This window comes from Tachypleus tridentatus, chromosome 8 (assembly GCF_004210375.1).
Source record: "Tachypleus tridentatus isolate NWPU-2018 chromosome 8, ASM421037v1, whole genome shotgun sequence".
NCBI classification, from domain to species: Eukaryota; Metazoa; Arthropoda; class Merostomata; order Xiphosura; family Limulidae; genus Tachypleus; species Tachypleus tridentatus.
Genome location: NC_134832.1, coordinates 9,704,821 through 9,721,573, shown reverse-complemented (window position 1 = coordinate 9,721,573; position 16,753 = coordinate 9,704,821). Strand labels below are relative to the sequence as shown.

The window sequence follows — 16,753 nt, the reverse complement described above, 5'->3', positions numbered from 1 at the left end:
TGTGCGATTTTGTCTGTTAATAAATATATAAGTGCATAGTGACTTTCTGAACACCCTGTACTTCTTTGCTGCACATTATGGGTTGCTAAGCCTTATACAATTTTGCACATGGAAGATTGGAATGAAATAATTTTCCTTGCATTTTATATACATTTGAAATAGCCAAAAAAAAAAAATCATAAATTACTATATCATTACCATAGAATTCCATTATAATTTATCAAGCTTAGTAGTTAAGCTGTATTTGAAAAATATCTGAAAAAATATGAAATTTTGACCCATATAAAGATTCAATTTACTAACTTGAAATCGTGTATCAAAAGAACAAGTTGGTGTCTGAATGCTTGAAAATGACTGAGAAAGCTACTAGGGGACATTCTGAGCTTCTGATTGGTTATTTATATCTCTTAGACAAAAGTAATTGTATATCAGGAAGCTTTTCCAAAAATGGAATGAGGTGTACAAGGCCACTTTGTTTAATTTATAATGAATGAGATTTCAGTAATTAGAAAAGATAGAAGGTTGTTATTTTATATTAAAGCTTTTCAGTATTGGTAATTTGAGTTTCTGATATGTAAGAAACTATAGACTTTGTACCTGGGCATCACAGATATCTAATTCATACCAGTGCTGCATTCAACATACCACATGATGCACAAAAATCTTTGTTTATATGCACTTTTTAATATTTACTTTTAAATTAATAAATTAAACAATATGTAATAGTAAAATTTCAGCTGTAATGTACAGTTTGATACAAAACTTGACATAAGTTCATAAATTTGTAGTTCAATTAAACTTTGAATGCTAATCCCCAGATGCAATGACATGATCTATGATTCATGGACTGCATGGAGAACGACGTTAAACACTTTTGATATCTGTTTGGGAGGTTTATGAGAATTTGCAAATGAAATATTAAACTGTAAGATGACAAAAAGTATCTTTAGGTTTGAAATAAAAATCATTTTGCACAAGATTTGTTAATAGTGTGAATGCAAGTAATCACAAAAGAAATGTTGCTTTTTAGTAAAAGCACTTAATTACTAACTTCAGTTTTTGAAAGAATCCATTTGAAAATCTTTGAATTACCACATGTAACTCGATTTCTTCAAATTGTATGAACCCATCACAAAAGGATTAAATAAACAATTATTTAATACATTACTACCATTAATATATATGAAAAAAGGAGAGTAAAGTATCAGTGACAGTCAACAGCAAAAAAAAACCTAAGTAAATATTTTTCTTGTTTTTCATGTGTATTTTTTACTTATTATAAAATTAACTACAATGTAAAAATAGGAAGCTTTTATACTATTTATAGGCAGATTATGTAAAATAAATAATAGTATAATAAAACATTTTCATGATATATGCTTGCAAGCAGTTTGTGTATAATTCAATAGTTTGATATGAGGTACATTTTCTAAGTGATTTACAACTTAATGATCCAAGTAGTAATCACGCAAAGTTCAAAGTGCAATGAAACAATAAAATTTAAGTGTAAATAAATGTATACTGTTATGAGTTTGAGTTATTTAAAATAAACAGATATAGCTTCATATTACAATCTTACATTATTTCAGAAAGAAAATGGTAATTTAGATTTATTTTAATTTTTCTTTATGGTCATGAATGAATTCAGTCAAATTGAACAGTTGTATAAAGCTGAGGTACAGAAAATAATAGATAAAGTATAATTTTTTTTTTCGGAAAAAAATTTGAGATTTGGAGATTTTAATGATCATACAAATAAAACTTGTGATTTTTGAGATTAAGAAAAGTATTTTAAATGTAAATCTACTAAATTTTGTGAAGGTACATATACTGTATTAAAAATTATGAAATGAAAACTTTAAGAAACATGATATAATAAAACGTTTTCATGAGACATGCTTGTGACTAGCTCCTGCATAATGTAGTATGATAGTGTAACATAAGTTACATGTTCACTGAGTGGCTTGCAACTTACAGCGGTGTGAGTAGTATTTAGAGAGTTAAACAAAAACTATGATCAGTTTAATTTTGATGTTTTTAACACTGACAAATAAACATTTCTCTGTTTTCTATTAGTTTGGGTAGAAATAAGGCCAAATATGTGCAGAGACGACTTATTTACAGCTTTGTTTCATATGTTGACAAGTTGTATCTATTTATGCAGAAAGTTTAAATGTTTCTACACCCAAGTAATAGTACATTTAATTCAGAAATCTAAATTAGTCAATTATATCTTTCTAACTGTTAAGTGAAGTGTATTATAAAACCATAAATTAATTTTTTATTGTTTTTTGTTTTGTAAGGAAAGCTAAATAATAATTTGAGTTGTTACAGGGCTTGAATAAAAATAATTTCTAAAATAACAAAAATTATACTAAATTTTACCTCATTATGACAATCATTAATAAATTATGAAATTTATCACGATTTTATTGAATTTGTTCTCAAATTAAGCAAACATCAAACTCAGTTTTAGTGTTTTATACATTTCTTTTTAGATAGCTTGGTTTGCTGTGGGCTGTTACTACTTGCTAATCAGTAAAACGGATGCAGCTAGAAGGTACTTAAGGTATGATTTACTTCCTTAAATTCCTGATTACTGGAATCAGTGTCATTCCCATGTGATTATTTGCTATTCATGTCTAAACAACTTTGTTTAGTGCTAGTAAAACCTTGAAGAGGTGAGAATGAAGTATACACAATATTTTCACTTAAGGCCAATGAACATAAAGAAAAAATATGTATTGTGCATTGTTAGACTCAATCACTTATTTGAGTTGAGCTTCTAAAGATGAAAATAAGAAAAGGGGGAAAAAAAACTTTTTTAGCATTTAATAGGGAAAATATGAACACTATGAAATTAGTCTAAATACCAGCTGGTCAAAAGTTTAAGACCATACTGAAATGAAGCGTTAATTGATAAACACGTAATGAAATATAGTCATTTGTGTTCAAGCATTAGCGTTGTTAACATCTTCCACTGACATCTGTGTTACATTGGGTGAAAATATGGTACAGGCTAAAAAGTTGACAGAGTTTGAATGTGGCAGAATTGTCGAGCTTTGAAAGCAAGTTCTCTCTCAATGTGGCATTGCTGGTGAGATTGGGCATAGTAAAACTGCTGTTGCAAATTTCTTAAAAGACCCTCTAGGGATACAGAACAAGAATTTCAAGTGGTTGGCCCAAGAAAATTTTGCCTGCGTTGAGCAGGTAGATTCAACTGGTTGCCCAGCAAGACACCAGCCGATCGTCAAACCAGATTAAGGCTTTTACAGACGCAGAATGCTGCTCAAGAACAATAAGACGGCATCTACGAGAGAAAGGCTTTAAAAACCGTAAACGTTTTCAAAGGGCACGCCTCTTTCTACACCACGAAACAGCTCGGTTAAACTTTGCTGAGAAGCACTAAACATGTGACATGCACAAGAGCACTGAACATCCTCCGTGTTCTCTCTTCTACCAGTTGGGGGGGCAGGTCGCTGTTCAATGTTAAAGGTATATCGCTCTCTTATTAGATCGAAACTCGATTATGAATCAATGGTCTATGGCTCTGCCAGACCCTCGGCCTTAAAGATGCTGGACCCCATTCATCACCAAGGACTTCGACTTTGCACTGGGACTTTCCGTACCTCTCCAGTTCAAAGTATATACATTGAATCTCATGAACCTTCTCTACACCTTTGCCCTTTGTAACTATTTTTACAATATACTTCGAAACTTCATTCCTTACCAAAGCATCCCACCTGGAAATGTGTTTTCCTTCCTCGGTGGGCAGTACTTTTTCAGAACAGACGATCTGTCATTGCTCTGTTTGGCCTTCGCATCTGGGCGCAATTGGATGAATTGGGTCTGTCCTTGGATAACATTGCAGATTCCACAAGTTGGCCCATCCCACCATGGCTTATTACAGCCCCCAAATGTGACCTTTCTTTCAGTCACCTAAAAAAAGGCAGATACTCCAGATTGGAAGTACTATCTTTTATTCAATGAATATCTTTCAAACAATCATTCAGTTCCCATTTATACAGATGGTTCCAAATCAGGTAATTCAGTGGGCTCTGCTATGGTTTGCTATGGGTCAGTAGTTGCACGCAGAATCCCTTCTACAGCTTCTGTGTTTGCTGCTGAACTGTATGCCATATCTCTTGCCCTGGATCATATTGCAGCTGAGCAGTACTCCAACTGCACTATTTATACTGATTCGCTTAGTTCTATACTTGCCTTGGAATCGCTACACGTTAGCTCACATCCTATTCTCGCTGATATTCGAAACCGACTGGCCCATTTCTCATCAGCAGCTACTTCAATCCAGTTTTTCTGGATACCAGGCCATGTTGGTATTCGCGGGAACGAGCTTGCAGACATGGCAGCTAAATATGTCTGCTTCAGCACCATCACTCCTATGCCTATTCCGTACATGGACTATGGTGTTGTCTTCAAGGCTCGACTCCGTGCCAACTGGCAGTCCACTTGGAGTGAGAAACGTGACAACAAACTTTTTCAAATCAAACCCAAAATTGGACTTTGGCCATCTAGCTTCTGTAAAGTTCTAACTAGACTAGGCATTGGTCACAGTTTTTAACTCATCATTTTCTTTTATCTGGAACTGATGCACCAATGTGTAGTTTGTGTAACACTCAAATCACTATCGGCCACATTTTACTTTCTTGCCATCGTTACAATTCTCAATGACGGCAATATTTTAAACATATTTTTTCCCAGGGTCAGTCTGTAACATTGGACAGAGTTATTGGTGATGGTGACTCTGTCCACCTTGATAATGTTTTTAATTTTTAATGGCCATTAATCTTTTAATCTCATTTAAGTGTTGCATATTTATTCATTACACCTTTTAATTGTGGTTCCTTTTTACAGTTTTAATCTCTCTCCTTCAATTTGACATTGGACAATGGCCAGAACATTAAATAACTCGACACCAGGACTGGAAAGGCCAACTTCAGGTGACTAACGCTACTGTTTGAACTACTCGTTAGTCGTCCTGGCGAGTTGTTATTATACTTTTGCTGCATATCATTTCACACTTTTACTACTTAACTTTTAGTACTGGCCATATTGACTCATAACCCGAACCAGGACTGGAAAGACCAACTTCAGGTGACTGACGGTGGTTTTTATACTTACCTGTTAGTCTTCCTGGCGGGTTATGATCATTACCATTCTGCTACAGGTAGTTCTTTACAACTTTGTTGACTGGATGTCAACATTGGTTTTTACGCCATTTTCTGTTTTAATTGCCGTTTTGCTTTTATTTTCAATTACTTTTACAAATTTTACTCCATTTACTTGACTTTTATCTTTTTACTGGACATTTGGCTACTCATTGTTACAATTTTGCTATGTATCTTTTAAAACTTCTATTCTTTTACATTTTGATACTGGTTGCTATGACACATAACCCGGAACCAGGACTGGAAAGACCAACTTCAGGTGACTGACGGTGGTTCTTGAACTTACCTGTTAGTCTTCCTGGTGGGTTATGATCATTACCTTTTTGCTAGAGTAAATACCTTACAACTTCTTATACTCTGCCTTCTATCTTAACATTGTAGACTAGGTGTCAACATTGGTTTTATACTTTTTTGTTTTACCTTCATTTCCATCTATGTCTATTACTACATTTATTTATTTTTTTATTTATTTTTTACATTTTTACCGAATGTCTGGCGCAGATAGCCTCGCTGCTTTGTGCCATTAAACACTAAATCAATCAATTAATCAAGCCATTATGTAAATTAAAAAAAAAGCAAAGGTTCTAAGACCTAAACCTAAAGTATAACACTTGGAACATTAATCCATTTTTACTGAACTCCAAATACAACCACCTCCTGCCATCTTTCATCAAGCCACTCTTCTATCCAGTTAGTTAATTTATTCTCCACACTTAAAAAGCATGTCAAAAGATTTGTAAGGCAAGATTTTCCCTCAGTGAAACCATGTTGACTATCCAATAAAACTCTAAACTTTGCAAAGTACTTTTTTATCAGACTTTTCAAAACTTTTTCCACAACTGTTGTAAGACTAATAAGCCTATAATTACTGGAACAATTTCTATTACTTCCCTGGGAGATAGAGATGACATTAGCTAATTTCCAATCTGTTGATATTTGTCTACTGCATAAGGACTTGCACAAAATTGTGGCAGGTGGCTCACATATCTAATTCTTGACCTCCTTCAAAACCCTCGGGGAAATATTATCTGGCTCAGGAGTGTTATCATTTTTTAAACTTTTCAGTTTTAACAAGCTAAGTATATGAAGAGTATTTCCACCACTAATTCTATCAGATGTAATAGATGTACGAGTTTCATAGCTATTGCTATTATCACTTTCTAAATGCTTCAGAGTGTTTAAAACCTTATTTAGCTTTTAGTGGCTGGCTTGTTATTGAAGTTTTATGTTCATTACTGTCTCAAAGAACTGGAAGTGTGGATTCCTGTACATGGTGAGGGGATCTCCCAAGGAAGGTTCTACTCTTTCAGTTTACCTCCTCTGGGATTTAAACATCCACCCACGTGTTTGCCATGCATGATTACCTGTGAGGGGGAAGAGAGGATCCTGGTGGTTGACAAGTCCAACCCTAACATACCACTTTGGCTTTGAATTCCTGTAGATTGGCAGCCTTGGGGTGGTCCCCCTTGGGTCAGTCGGCTGGTCCACTTGGGCTAGGGTCAACCAAGTACCAGTGTTGGATGTTCTCAACAGGTGTTGTGGACATTGTATCTGATGCTGGTGTTTGGGTATAGTGCTCATGAAACCCTGGCATTGCTGCAGTGTCCTTATTTAGCATTATAGTACATTTTCACATAGGGCTCTATGGTGGGTGGGGTCAGTGGGCACCGAAATATTCCTTTTTCTTGTTATACATCCTCCAAATAAAAACTTAAATAAAATAGTGAAAAAACAGTCCATAGGTAAACGACTGCATCTTGAATATTCTGAGCAACAATCTTCAACATCTGTAACACCTGTTGTACCTTGTTTTCTTATACTACATTCTCTTTCAGACAAACATTTAGGGCAAATGTCTCCCTCTTTTCATTTAGAAGGGACTAGAGAGACTTGCTGGCTCTCCAAGGTCTGTAAAGAAGCTTTGCTCTGGTGACATATTGGTGGAAACATCCACATCTCAACACAGTGAACTCCTCTTGCATTTAAAGATGACTGGGGATATATCTATTTAAGTTATGCCTCATACTACTTTGAATTCATCAAGAGGAGTTATTGTTGAGAGGGATTTGAAGAACATCCCTGAGTCAGAGATTCTTGCTGGTTTCTCTACCCAAGGAGTTTCTACAGTGAGGCATATCTCTACTCGCAAGATGGAATTACGATGCTAACCAATGTCCTTATTCTGACATTTACATCACTGAATCCTCCAGTCACCATGTTATCTTAATTGCAAAGTAAGGCCATACATTCCAAATCCTCTCAAATGTTTCCAGTGTCAGCAGTTCGATCACTTAAAGACATCATGTCATAGTTCTTTGACATGTGGTCATTGTGGTGGCAAGGACCATGATGCCTATCAGTGTGAAATGGACCCTCATTGCATCATTTGCAATGGCTCTCCCGTCCTACATTCATTCGTGCCCTAAATGATTGGAAGAAAAAGAGGGACAACATTTGAAAACAATTCATAACATTACTTATTCCTGAAGCTCGAAAGTTGTTGTCCACCACTTCATCTCAGACATGTGCTGCTGCACTTCCTTCCACTCCTACAGTGGGAGTGCAGACGGATCTCTCTGTGCCTCCAAATGAAAAGTATTTTGACCTCAAAGGTTCAAAAGTTGATGAATCAACTTCAACACCCATCTCTGTCCCGAACATACATATCAGCAAATCCCGAGATCTACTTCCTTTGGTTTTGGGTGTGGGCATTTTCTCGGATGCATCTTCTTCTCCCATTTCAAGATGCAAAACGATCATTTGTTCACGTCCTCAGCTGCTGGAATCCTCTTCAACAAGAAAGACCTGTCCAATCAACCCAAGGCAGGATCCATGCAGGTCAGTAGACCTCACTCGAATAAAAACAGTGAAGAAAAAATATGTGGTCATAAACAGAAGGGTTCTCCACCCAGTTTGCCTACACCTAACTAAAAATGGCCACCTTGATACAATGGAACTGTTGAGGTTTACATTCTAATCTAGATGACATCAAAACACTGATTGCTTCCTACTATCCTTTGTCTTTCCTTACAGGAAACATTTCTGAAACTTGCCAATACAGTCACTTTTTGGCAGTTTTCTTTGTAAAGAAATTACAGGCTGTGTGATGGATGAATGCATGGAGGGGTGGCACTTCTGGTTGATCAGCATGTGTCCACCCTATCTTTGCTACTTGACACACCCTTGGAGGCCTTAGCCATCTGTGTTTCCTTGGTTCATACCATCACCGCTTGTTCTGTGTACCTGTCTCCTGAAGAGACCTATGATCAATCAGACCTTGATGCTCTCATTGAACAGTTGCCATCGCCTTTTTAATCCCGGAGGACTTTAATGGACATCATCCCCTCTGGGGAAGTGCTGATATTGATGGGAGGGATCACTCCATAGAACGTATGCTCTTTGACCACAACCTTTCTCTTTTCAATAGCAGTTCTTATACTTATTTTCATGCACATAGTCAGTCCTTTACTGCTATCAATCTTTCAATTTGCTCCCCTTCACTATTCTCTCACTTTTCACGGAGGATTGACAATAATCCACAAGGTAGTGAACATTTTTCTATAATTTTCAAAGAGACTGGCCATGGTTGATGCCACTCGATCTGTGTGCCACGGTAGAAGCTGGGTCAAGCAAACTAGCCCTCTTTCACTGCTCTCTCAGAACTTGATTTTGCCATTGTAAGCCGTCAATAGATAACTGTGTGGCAGCAATAAGTAACTGTATTATACAGGGAGCTGCTCAGTGTATTCCTAAAACTTTAACATGTTTTCTGCCTGCCACAGAAGGCTCAAAAACGGGCCTGGAATACTTTTCTTAGGTATTCCACACTCTAGCACTGCATCGCTTTCCAGCAGACCTGTGGGTAAGATGTCAAAGCCAGAAGGAATCTTGGATTAAGTTCACAACCAGCATATTTTCTACCACCATTTTCAAAGTCATATGGGAGAAGATTCGTAAAGGCAGGGGGCAATATAATTCTGTCCACCTCTCGATCTTGCTCTCTAATGGCTAGGAAGTAGCTGATACCCAGAACACTGCCAATACTCTAGGTGAAAGCTTTTGCCAGATATATAGCACTTCTGCTTCTTGCTCCACCTTCTTAGCCATCAAGACTCGGGCATAGGGATCACCTCTTTCCTTTCAAGCTGATTGTCTCTATGACTATAATCGTACCTTTATACTGGTGGAACTCAAACTGGTCCTTCATTGGTCTTGCAGTACATCAGTCAGACCTGATGATGTACACTATGTAATGCTGCACCTTGTATCTTCTGATTGTTTTTAACCAGATCTGGTAGGAGAATGTTCTTTCAGGTTGCCTGGCACCAGGCTATTGTCTTATTTTTCTCTAAGCCTGGGAAGAATCCCAAGATTCCTTCAAACTACTGCCCAATTGCTTTGACAAGCTGTCCCTGTAAGACCTTAGAGAGGATGGTTAATGCTTGTCTTGTTTGGTTCCTCAAATCAAACAACTTCCTCTCACCCACCCAGTGTGGGTTCTGACGACAGCACTCCACCATGGACCACCTAATTTGACTTGAAACGTTAATCAGAGAAGTCTTTCTCAAAGAACAACATCTTGTATCAGCATTATTTGACATTGAGAAAGCTTATGATACAACATGCACAGTTGGATGAATTGGGGCTGTCCTTGGATAACATTGCTGCATCCACTGGTTAGCTCATCCCACCATGGCTTCTTACGGTCCCCATTTGTGACCTATCTTTAAATCATCTGAGAAAAGTAGACACCCCTGATTGGAAATACTGTTCGTTATTTGCTGTACATCTTTTGAACCATCCTTCCATTCCTATTGATACAGATAGTTCAAAATCAGGTGACTGGGTGGGCTCTGCCATGGTTTGTTGTGGTTCGATGGTTGCATGCAGAAGCTTCTGTGTTTGCTGCTGAACTGTATGCCATTTTTCTTGCCCTGGATCACATAGAAGCTAAGCAGTACTCAAATTGCACTATTTATACTGACTTTCTTAGATGTCTACTGGCCCTGAAACTGCTTCACATCAGTTCACACCATGTTCTAGCCAATATTCAAAACTGACTAGCCTATTTCTCTTTAACATCTACTTCTCTCCAGTTTTTCTGGATACCAGGCCATGTTGATATTCACAGGAACAGCTAATTCTGTGTGCTCTGGCACTACTACTGCTGTGCCTATTCCATACATGAACTATGGTCCTGTATTTAAGGCTCGGCTCCATGCCAGTTGACAGTCGACTCAGAGTGAGCAATGTGACAACAAGCTTTTCCAAATAAAACAGCATATTGGATGCTGGCCTTCTTGCTTCTGTAAGGATTGGAAAGAGGAAGTTGTTCTAATTAGACTATGCATTTGTCACAGTTCGTTAACTCATTGTTTTCTTTTATTGGGGACTGATGCACTAATTTGTTGTCTATGTGACACTCATGTCACAATAAGCCACACTTTACTGTCTTGATGTGGTTACGACTCTCAACAACAGCACTGTTTTATATATGTTTTGTCCCAAGATTTATCCATAATGTTAGACAGTGTCATTGGCGATGGTGATGCTGTCCATCTTACAAATGTTTTTTAGCTTTTAAATGTCATTGACCTTTTTAATGCTACTTAAGTTTTTAATTTATAAAATACACCTATTTTTAATATTATTCACTTTCGAGAATTAAAGTATAACTAGTTCTATTGGAAATTAGATAATAGTCAGGAGTGGAAAGGCCAGCTTCAGGTGTCTAACACTGATGTTTGAACTCCCTGTTAGTCATCCTGGTGAGTTATAGTAATTAAAATTATTTTATAGAAAGTCTTTGCAAATTTCTATTACTTTACTTTCTGAAAACGGCCGTGATGTCAAATAACTCGAAACCAGGACTGGAAAGGCCAACTTCAGGTGACTAAGGTTGATGTTTGAACTTATCGGTTAGTCATTCTGGCAAGTTATGATAATTATACCACAAAAAGTCCTTTACAACTTCTATTATTGTAGTTTATCTCTTACTGCTTTAAACTAGATATAAAAATTGGATTTAATGCTGTTTATATTTTTCATTCAGAAATTAAACTTTGTTTTGTCTTAATTCCTTTTTACAAATTTTAATAATTTTAGTTTAAATTTAACATTTTTCCAGATTTGTGGTGTAGATAGCCTAGTTGCTTTGCACCATAAAATGCCAAACCAACAAACCAACCATTTAGCAGGATAAAGTATACTACAACTCTTAAAAATATCGGTATGATAAATCCTTTTTCAAATGATAAAATCAAAATGTTTACATTTAATCAAAACAACACCTTTTCATAAGTAAAAGAATAAGTATACAATGTACAACTCACAAAGAACTTGCTTGAGATTTCACTCTTACCCACGTTAACCACACTAGCAGATTTTTAACTATTTTCTTGCAGTTGTCTACCATTGTGGTCTTTAAGATCATCCCCAGATTTGGCAAAGACCCTGTCCCTGTCTGTTATTTTGCCCAGTGGACAACAGACTTCTTTAAATGACGTCTGTCTTGTTTACAGCTATAAAGAGCCTTCATTTTGATCCAGTTTGCAGCCATTGTGTGACATTATCTTTCATACTCCAACATAATATGATTCATTATCACCTTTTGTGGTTTAAGCACAAGTTCTACCCTTGTCTCTCTTTGGGATTGCTTCGTGGGTCAGTTAGCTAGTAGGGCCACAGTAATTGCCAAGGTGTAAGAACATTTCTTTGTCTTGACATTGATCAATAAGTCAATCTCCCATTTACTGCATATATGGTGGTGCCATTAGAAGAGATGGTTCTCTATGTTTAGAGATAGTCTTTATTGCCATCTCTATGGTTAGAGCAGTCAGGTAGACCTCATCTTTATGATCAAAGTCCAGCACCAGCTTTCCTTTATAGTAAACTCTTGCTTTTATCTTCATGAGACTTGGTTGGCCCTCCAGAGGATAATCATAGATTAACCTACTAATTTATTTTTAACTGTTATAATTTAACTTGTTTTATAAACTTGCTAATGAATTTATAGTTTCATTTTATCCCTTATAACTGGCCTTTAAACAGCTTTCTGGTTCAGTTATTTAAATTCATTGTTGTTTAAACATTTTAAAGCAGTGTAGCAGACATGTCTTAGTGGCTGGTATGTTAAGTTGCAGATTGAATGAGCAAAGATTCAAGCTATGATATTGCTGAACATGTTATGCATTTTCAGTGTTGAACATATTATAAAGTGACAAGAATCAGGCAAAGCTTTTATGGAAGAGGGTTCTGGTAAATGGTTGCCTTCTCTATGTCTATTAGCTTAAAATTAAGGATGTTATACCTAAATGTCTGACCCAGCTGTTTAGCCCATATACTACATAATGTAACATTCACATTGAAAGTTTCATAACCTTTAAAGAATACTTAATTATTTAAAATAGCTACAGGAAATGCAAGAGAACACACACACACACACACATACATAGACATATTGAAACTACACAAATATGTATTATATGGTTTTAAAACAAACTGAAAATTGATTAATATTTAGCTTGATTCTTTAAATCCAAGTTATCTTTGCCATTTATTTGTATAACATTTTACCCATACATTTGTAGACTACTTAGTTTATGGTTATTGGAACAAGTGAATAGCAATTCTGGTGTAAAAGTTAATGTCAAGTTTTTAAGGATGTTAATGTAACTAAATTTAACTAGGTAGGGGGAAGAAGAGAAAAATAACATTGAATTATAATGAGGCTTAAGGTCATATAAGTGTAACTGGTTCTCTAAACTGTCATTGTAAGACAAGGTATATTTAAGTTTGATAATAGTATTTAGATTTCCTCATAAATAGTCAAGTTAGAGAGTTGTTGATCATATATTTGATTTAAGTGGAGAACAGTTTTTGCCTAAAGTGGAAATTGAAAAACTGTCAGAATGTAATACAAAGTTACTGAATAAACATGATCTTTAATTGCCCAGTGTGTTGAAGTGTTTAACTTTCACATTATTTCTTATGTTAATGACAAAAATTGGGAATATTTTCGGACTGCAGATGACTTCCTAAAGTGAAAATATGCGAGAAATCAATTATTTTGCATCTGAATTCTTTATTTTGCAAAGTAAATCAACCTGGTTTTTGAAGTCTCTAACACTCGAAACTGTACATCCATACTCACTAAATATGAGACATGGATAACCGTAGAAAATCATGTAGTATAAATAATTAGATAAACCACAAAAACATAGTTGATAACCTGAGCACATTTAAAAGTTAGACTTCTGTACTTCAAGGTTATCATATTTCTTGTTATGTCATACATCTGAAAAAAATAACTTAACCTTTTATGAAAGAAAAAAAAAGGTAAAGTGTTCAATAAATTCTCCACTAACCACATATAAATAATATTATACAGTTCTGCTGGAATTTGGGGAAAATATCTTAATTTCACTTGTTTCATATTTAACTTTTCGGCATCAACTTCATAACCTTTTTGAATTCAGATGAAATTATATAAATTCATCTTCAGTTACCTTTTACTGTGCAGAAAATTTCACATATGGTTTAAAAAATGTTTTTCTTACTCAAACATGAACTCATATATGTTAATTTAAAGTTTTTAGGACTTTGAGAACAATTAGTAGTAGATTATTTACATGAATTCTCTTAGTTATTTATACAGAAGATTAAATCATTTCATGATTGATCTATAGTTATTAATACAGGGTATATCAAGGTTCTTGGAAACTTTGAAAGTCTTTCAATTGTTTTAGTAGCACATCCAAGACCTTAAAAATCCTTTTTATTTGACATTTTCCTTGCAAAGTTCTTGAAAGTCTTTTATTTTTTGTAAATTTCTATTACTTTAAATTTGATCACTTTAGAAGAAAGGTGAATGAAATTTATATAAATTTTTGTTTTACAATTATTATCTTTAAACACTGTTGTGAACCTCAGTGTCTGTTACTGAATGTCTAGTGCATGTGCTTTGTGTCTGGAGTATATTTTGCAACCATTTCATTTTCAACTTCCTGCTGAAACTCATTTACAAATGACAAATATTTGTTTAGAAGAAGAAGAAGAACCTTTCTGTTGCAGAAAAACTTTCTGCATTCCTAACAAAAAAAAAAGTCAAAATAGTTGCAATATGTGAATGTGCATTGTCAAGTTACATTAAAAACAAATGCTTTTGGCTAATTTTCAGACAGTATGTCTTTTTATGTAAGATTTCCAGAGCCATTGGCCCAGAGCAAAAAATCAAAACTTTGATTCTTACACTTGTAGCAAATTATTAACCTTCACTTGAAGGCCGAAAAGTTTTTGTTGAACAAAAGCTCGTCTGCCTGAAAAAAGAAAGTACTATCAAAATTTTTATTATTTGCTGTTAGTGGATCAGAGTTTTGATTTGGTCTGGGATTTTTTCAGTAACATTGCACAAACGATCTTTCTTTATGTAAACTGTCTTTGTGTATTGAAAAATACTTTTGTTGGTGAGTACTACAGGGAAGGCATTTTTAATTAAGTATTTTTTAATATTGTTAAGTTCATGAAAATAACCATAAGAGCTGATAAGTTTATATGCTCTGTGAACTAAAATACTCATTAAACTAATTTTGTAACAGGTATAAATGTGCTGAAGTGGTAATACAGGAGAGAAAATGTTGGTTTGTGGTAGTACTTAGGTTTTAGCTTGCTGTTCTGGTTAATAACCTCTAGATCTAAAAAAAATGCAGTTTGAATATTTATTGCTCTTCAACCATGAACTTGATTTTCTTGTGCTTTGAATTTAACTGATCTTGAAACTTTTTGACATGATTTTGCTTTCTGTGTATACAATAAAAGTGTCATCAATATATCTTATAAATTAGAGGTTTGAATGGATATGACTGTATCCAGTTGATTTTATAAGAACAAATTATCTAGTATGGAAGCAAGTGGTGAGCTCATGGCTACACTGTCAATTTGATCATGTGTCTTATTATGTAAGACAAAATGAAATTCTTTGGTCATAATTTAAGGTAGTTTAATAAACGTGTTTATAATTAAGCCATTGAATTTAGTGTTATCAGGAAATCTTAAGTCATGACTTAATTTGATTACTTCATCAAGTGGAATTTTAGCATAAAATGATTTAATATCAAAACTTGTTATGTATACAGATGAATCAAATTCCAATGTTTGATGAATTTAGAGAAATCAAAGGAGTCTTTAAGGGTAAGTTATTCATAGTAAACAGAATTAAGAACTTGTACAAAAATACAGCTAGCTTATGAATGTGTGTTCCTATGTTAGGTACAATAGGTCTGATCGGTTTTTCTGCTTTATGGAGTTTAGGCAGACCTTATGTAATGTCACTGTGTGATCCACCACGTCTAATGTGGTTATTCACTTAATCAGAAATAGTATTCTCTTTTTTTTTATTTTAATAGGAGTCTCTGAAGTTTATATTTTCTCTGATGGGTGGAATCTTTATCTAAAACTCTAAACTTGCTGGAGTCATTTAAGGTGACATCGAATCTGTCAAGATAGACTTGTTTGTTAAGAATGACAACTCCATTTCCTGTGTTTGGATTTGAGAGCACTACATTATTTAAATAGTTTAGATTATTCAAGGCATATCAGTAGAGCTTATCTCCAAGCTTTAACTTGACAAGAAGCTGACAAACAACATCTACTTCTTCCACTGATCACTGTGATATGATGGGAAGTAATAGACTGTTACATAAAACAGACATTTTTGTCTTTTTCCTCTGTTCCAACATCTTTTATGCAATGCATTACTTGTTGCACAACTAGATCTTCATCTTTACAGTGTAAATGCAGAAAATTCAGACTACCTTTCACTACATCTTAAAAATTTTCTGGAGACTGTATGAATGGATCATAATAAACTAAAGTTATGATGAGAGTGTGATAAAAGTAAGGTACAATAGCATGGTAATACAGTAGTTATAAACCCAAAAGCAACTTGTAGTGATGTTTTGTATTGAGTATATAGTATATTATTACTTATTGTGAAACAATAAACAAATTTCATTACATTATTCAAGTTTGATAAAGTCTTCTCCAAAAAATAAGTCTTTACATTGTCATTATTTTTTAGTAAAAATACATTTGTACACAAAATTACAGAAGGAAGGTTTGAGGACTTTTAATTTTAAGAGATTATATGAGTTATAAAATGTGGGAAAAGAATTCCAAGATCACAGTAAAATTTTATTTAATAAACACGTTAGATCAAAATCAAGTGAAAGTTGTGCCTTTTTGAAATTTTGAGCCTTAAAATACAAAATTGACTGTGATACACAGTAGTTTTGGATTCTTAACAGTTCATTTTATATGAAGATGGAACCAGACCATAACTATAATGCTGTGTTTACAAACGAGAAAACATTAATGTAATTGATGGAAATGTAAATAGCTACAATTGGAGAAATAATTATGATTTTGTGTATTTAATAAGAGTATGTGAGCTTGATAGGGTTTTATGTGCATTCACTTGTTGATTTGTGGTTGTTAAGATCATTGTTACCTAAGTAACATCACATTTCTGAACCATATTAACTTAATGTACTTCCAAGGACTATTCA

General features: G+C 34.6%; 1 protein-coding gene across 3 annotated transcripts in view; it reads left to right on the top strand.

Moving 5' to 3' along the window:
* Cdc16 (cell division cycle protein 16) overlaps window positions 1-16,753 on the top strand; it is a 149,799-nt gene that overhangs the window by 83,145 nt on the left and 49,901 nt on the right. For all 3 annotated transcript variants that reach the window (XM_076517562.1, XM_076517561.1, XM_076517560.1), the window contains exon 11: window positions 2,499-2,569. In XM_076517562.1, the coding sequence (XP_076373677.1) occupies window positions 2,499-2,569 (71 nt within the window). The remainder of the gene's footprint in view (window positions 1-2,498; window positions 2,570-16,753) is intronic.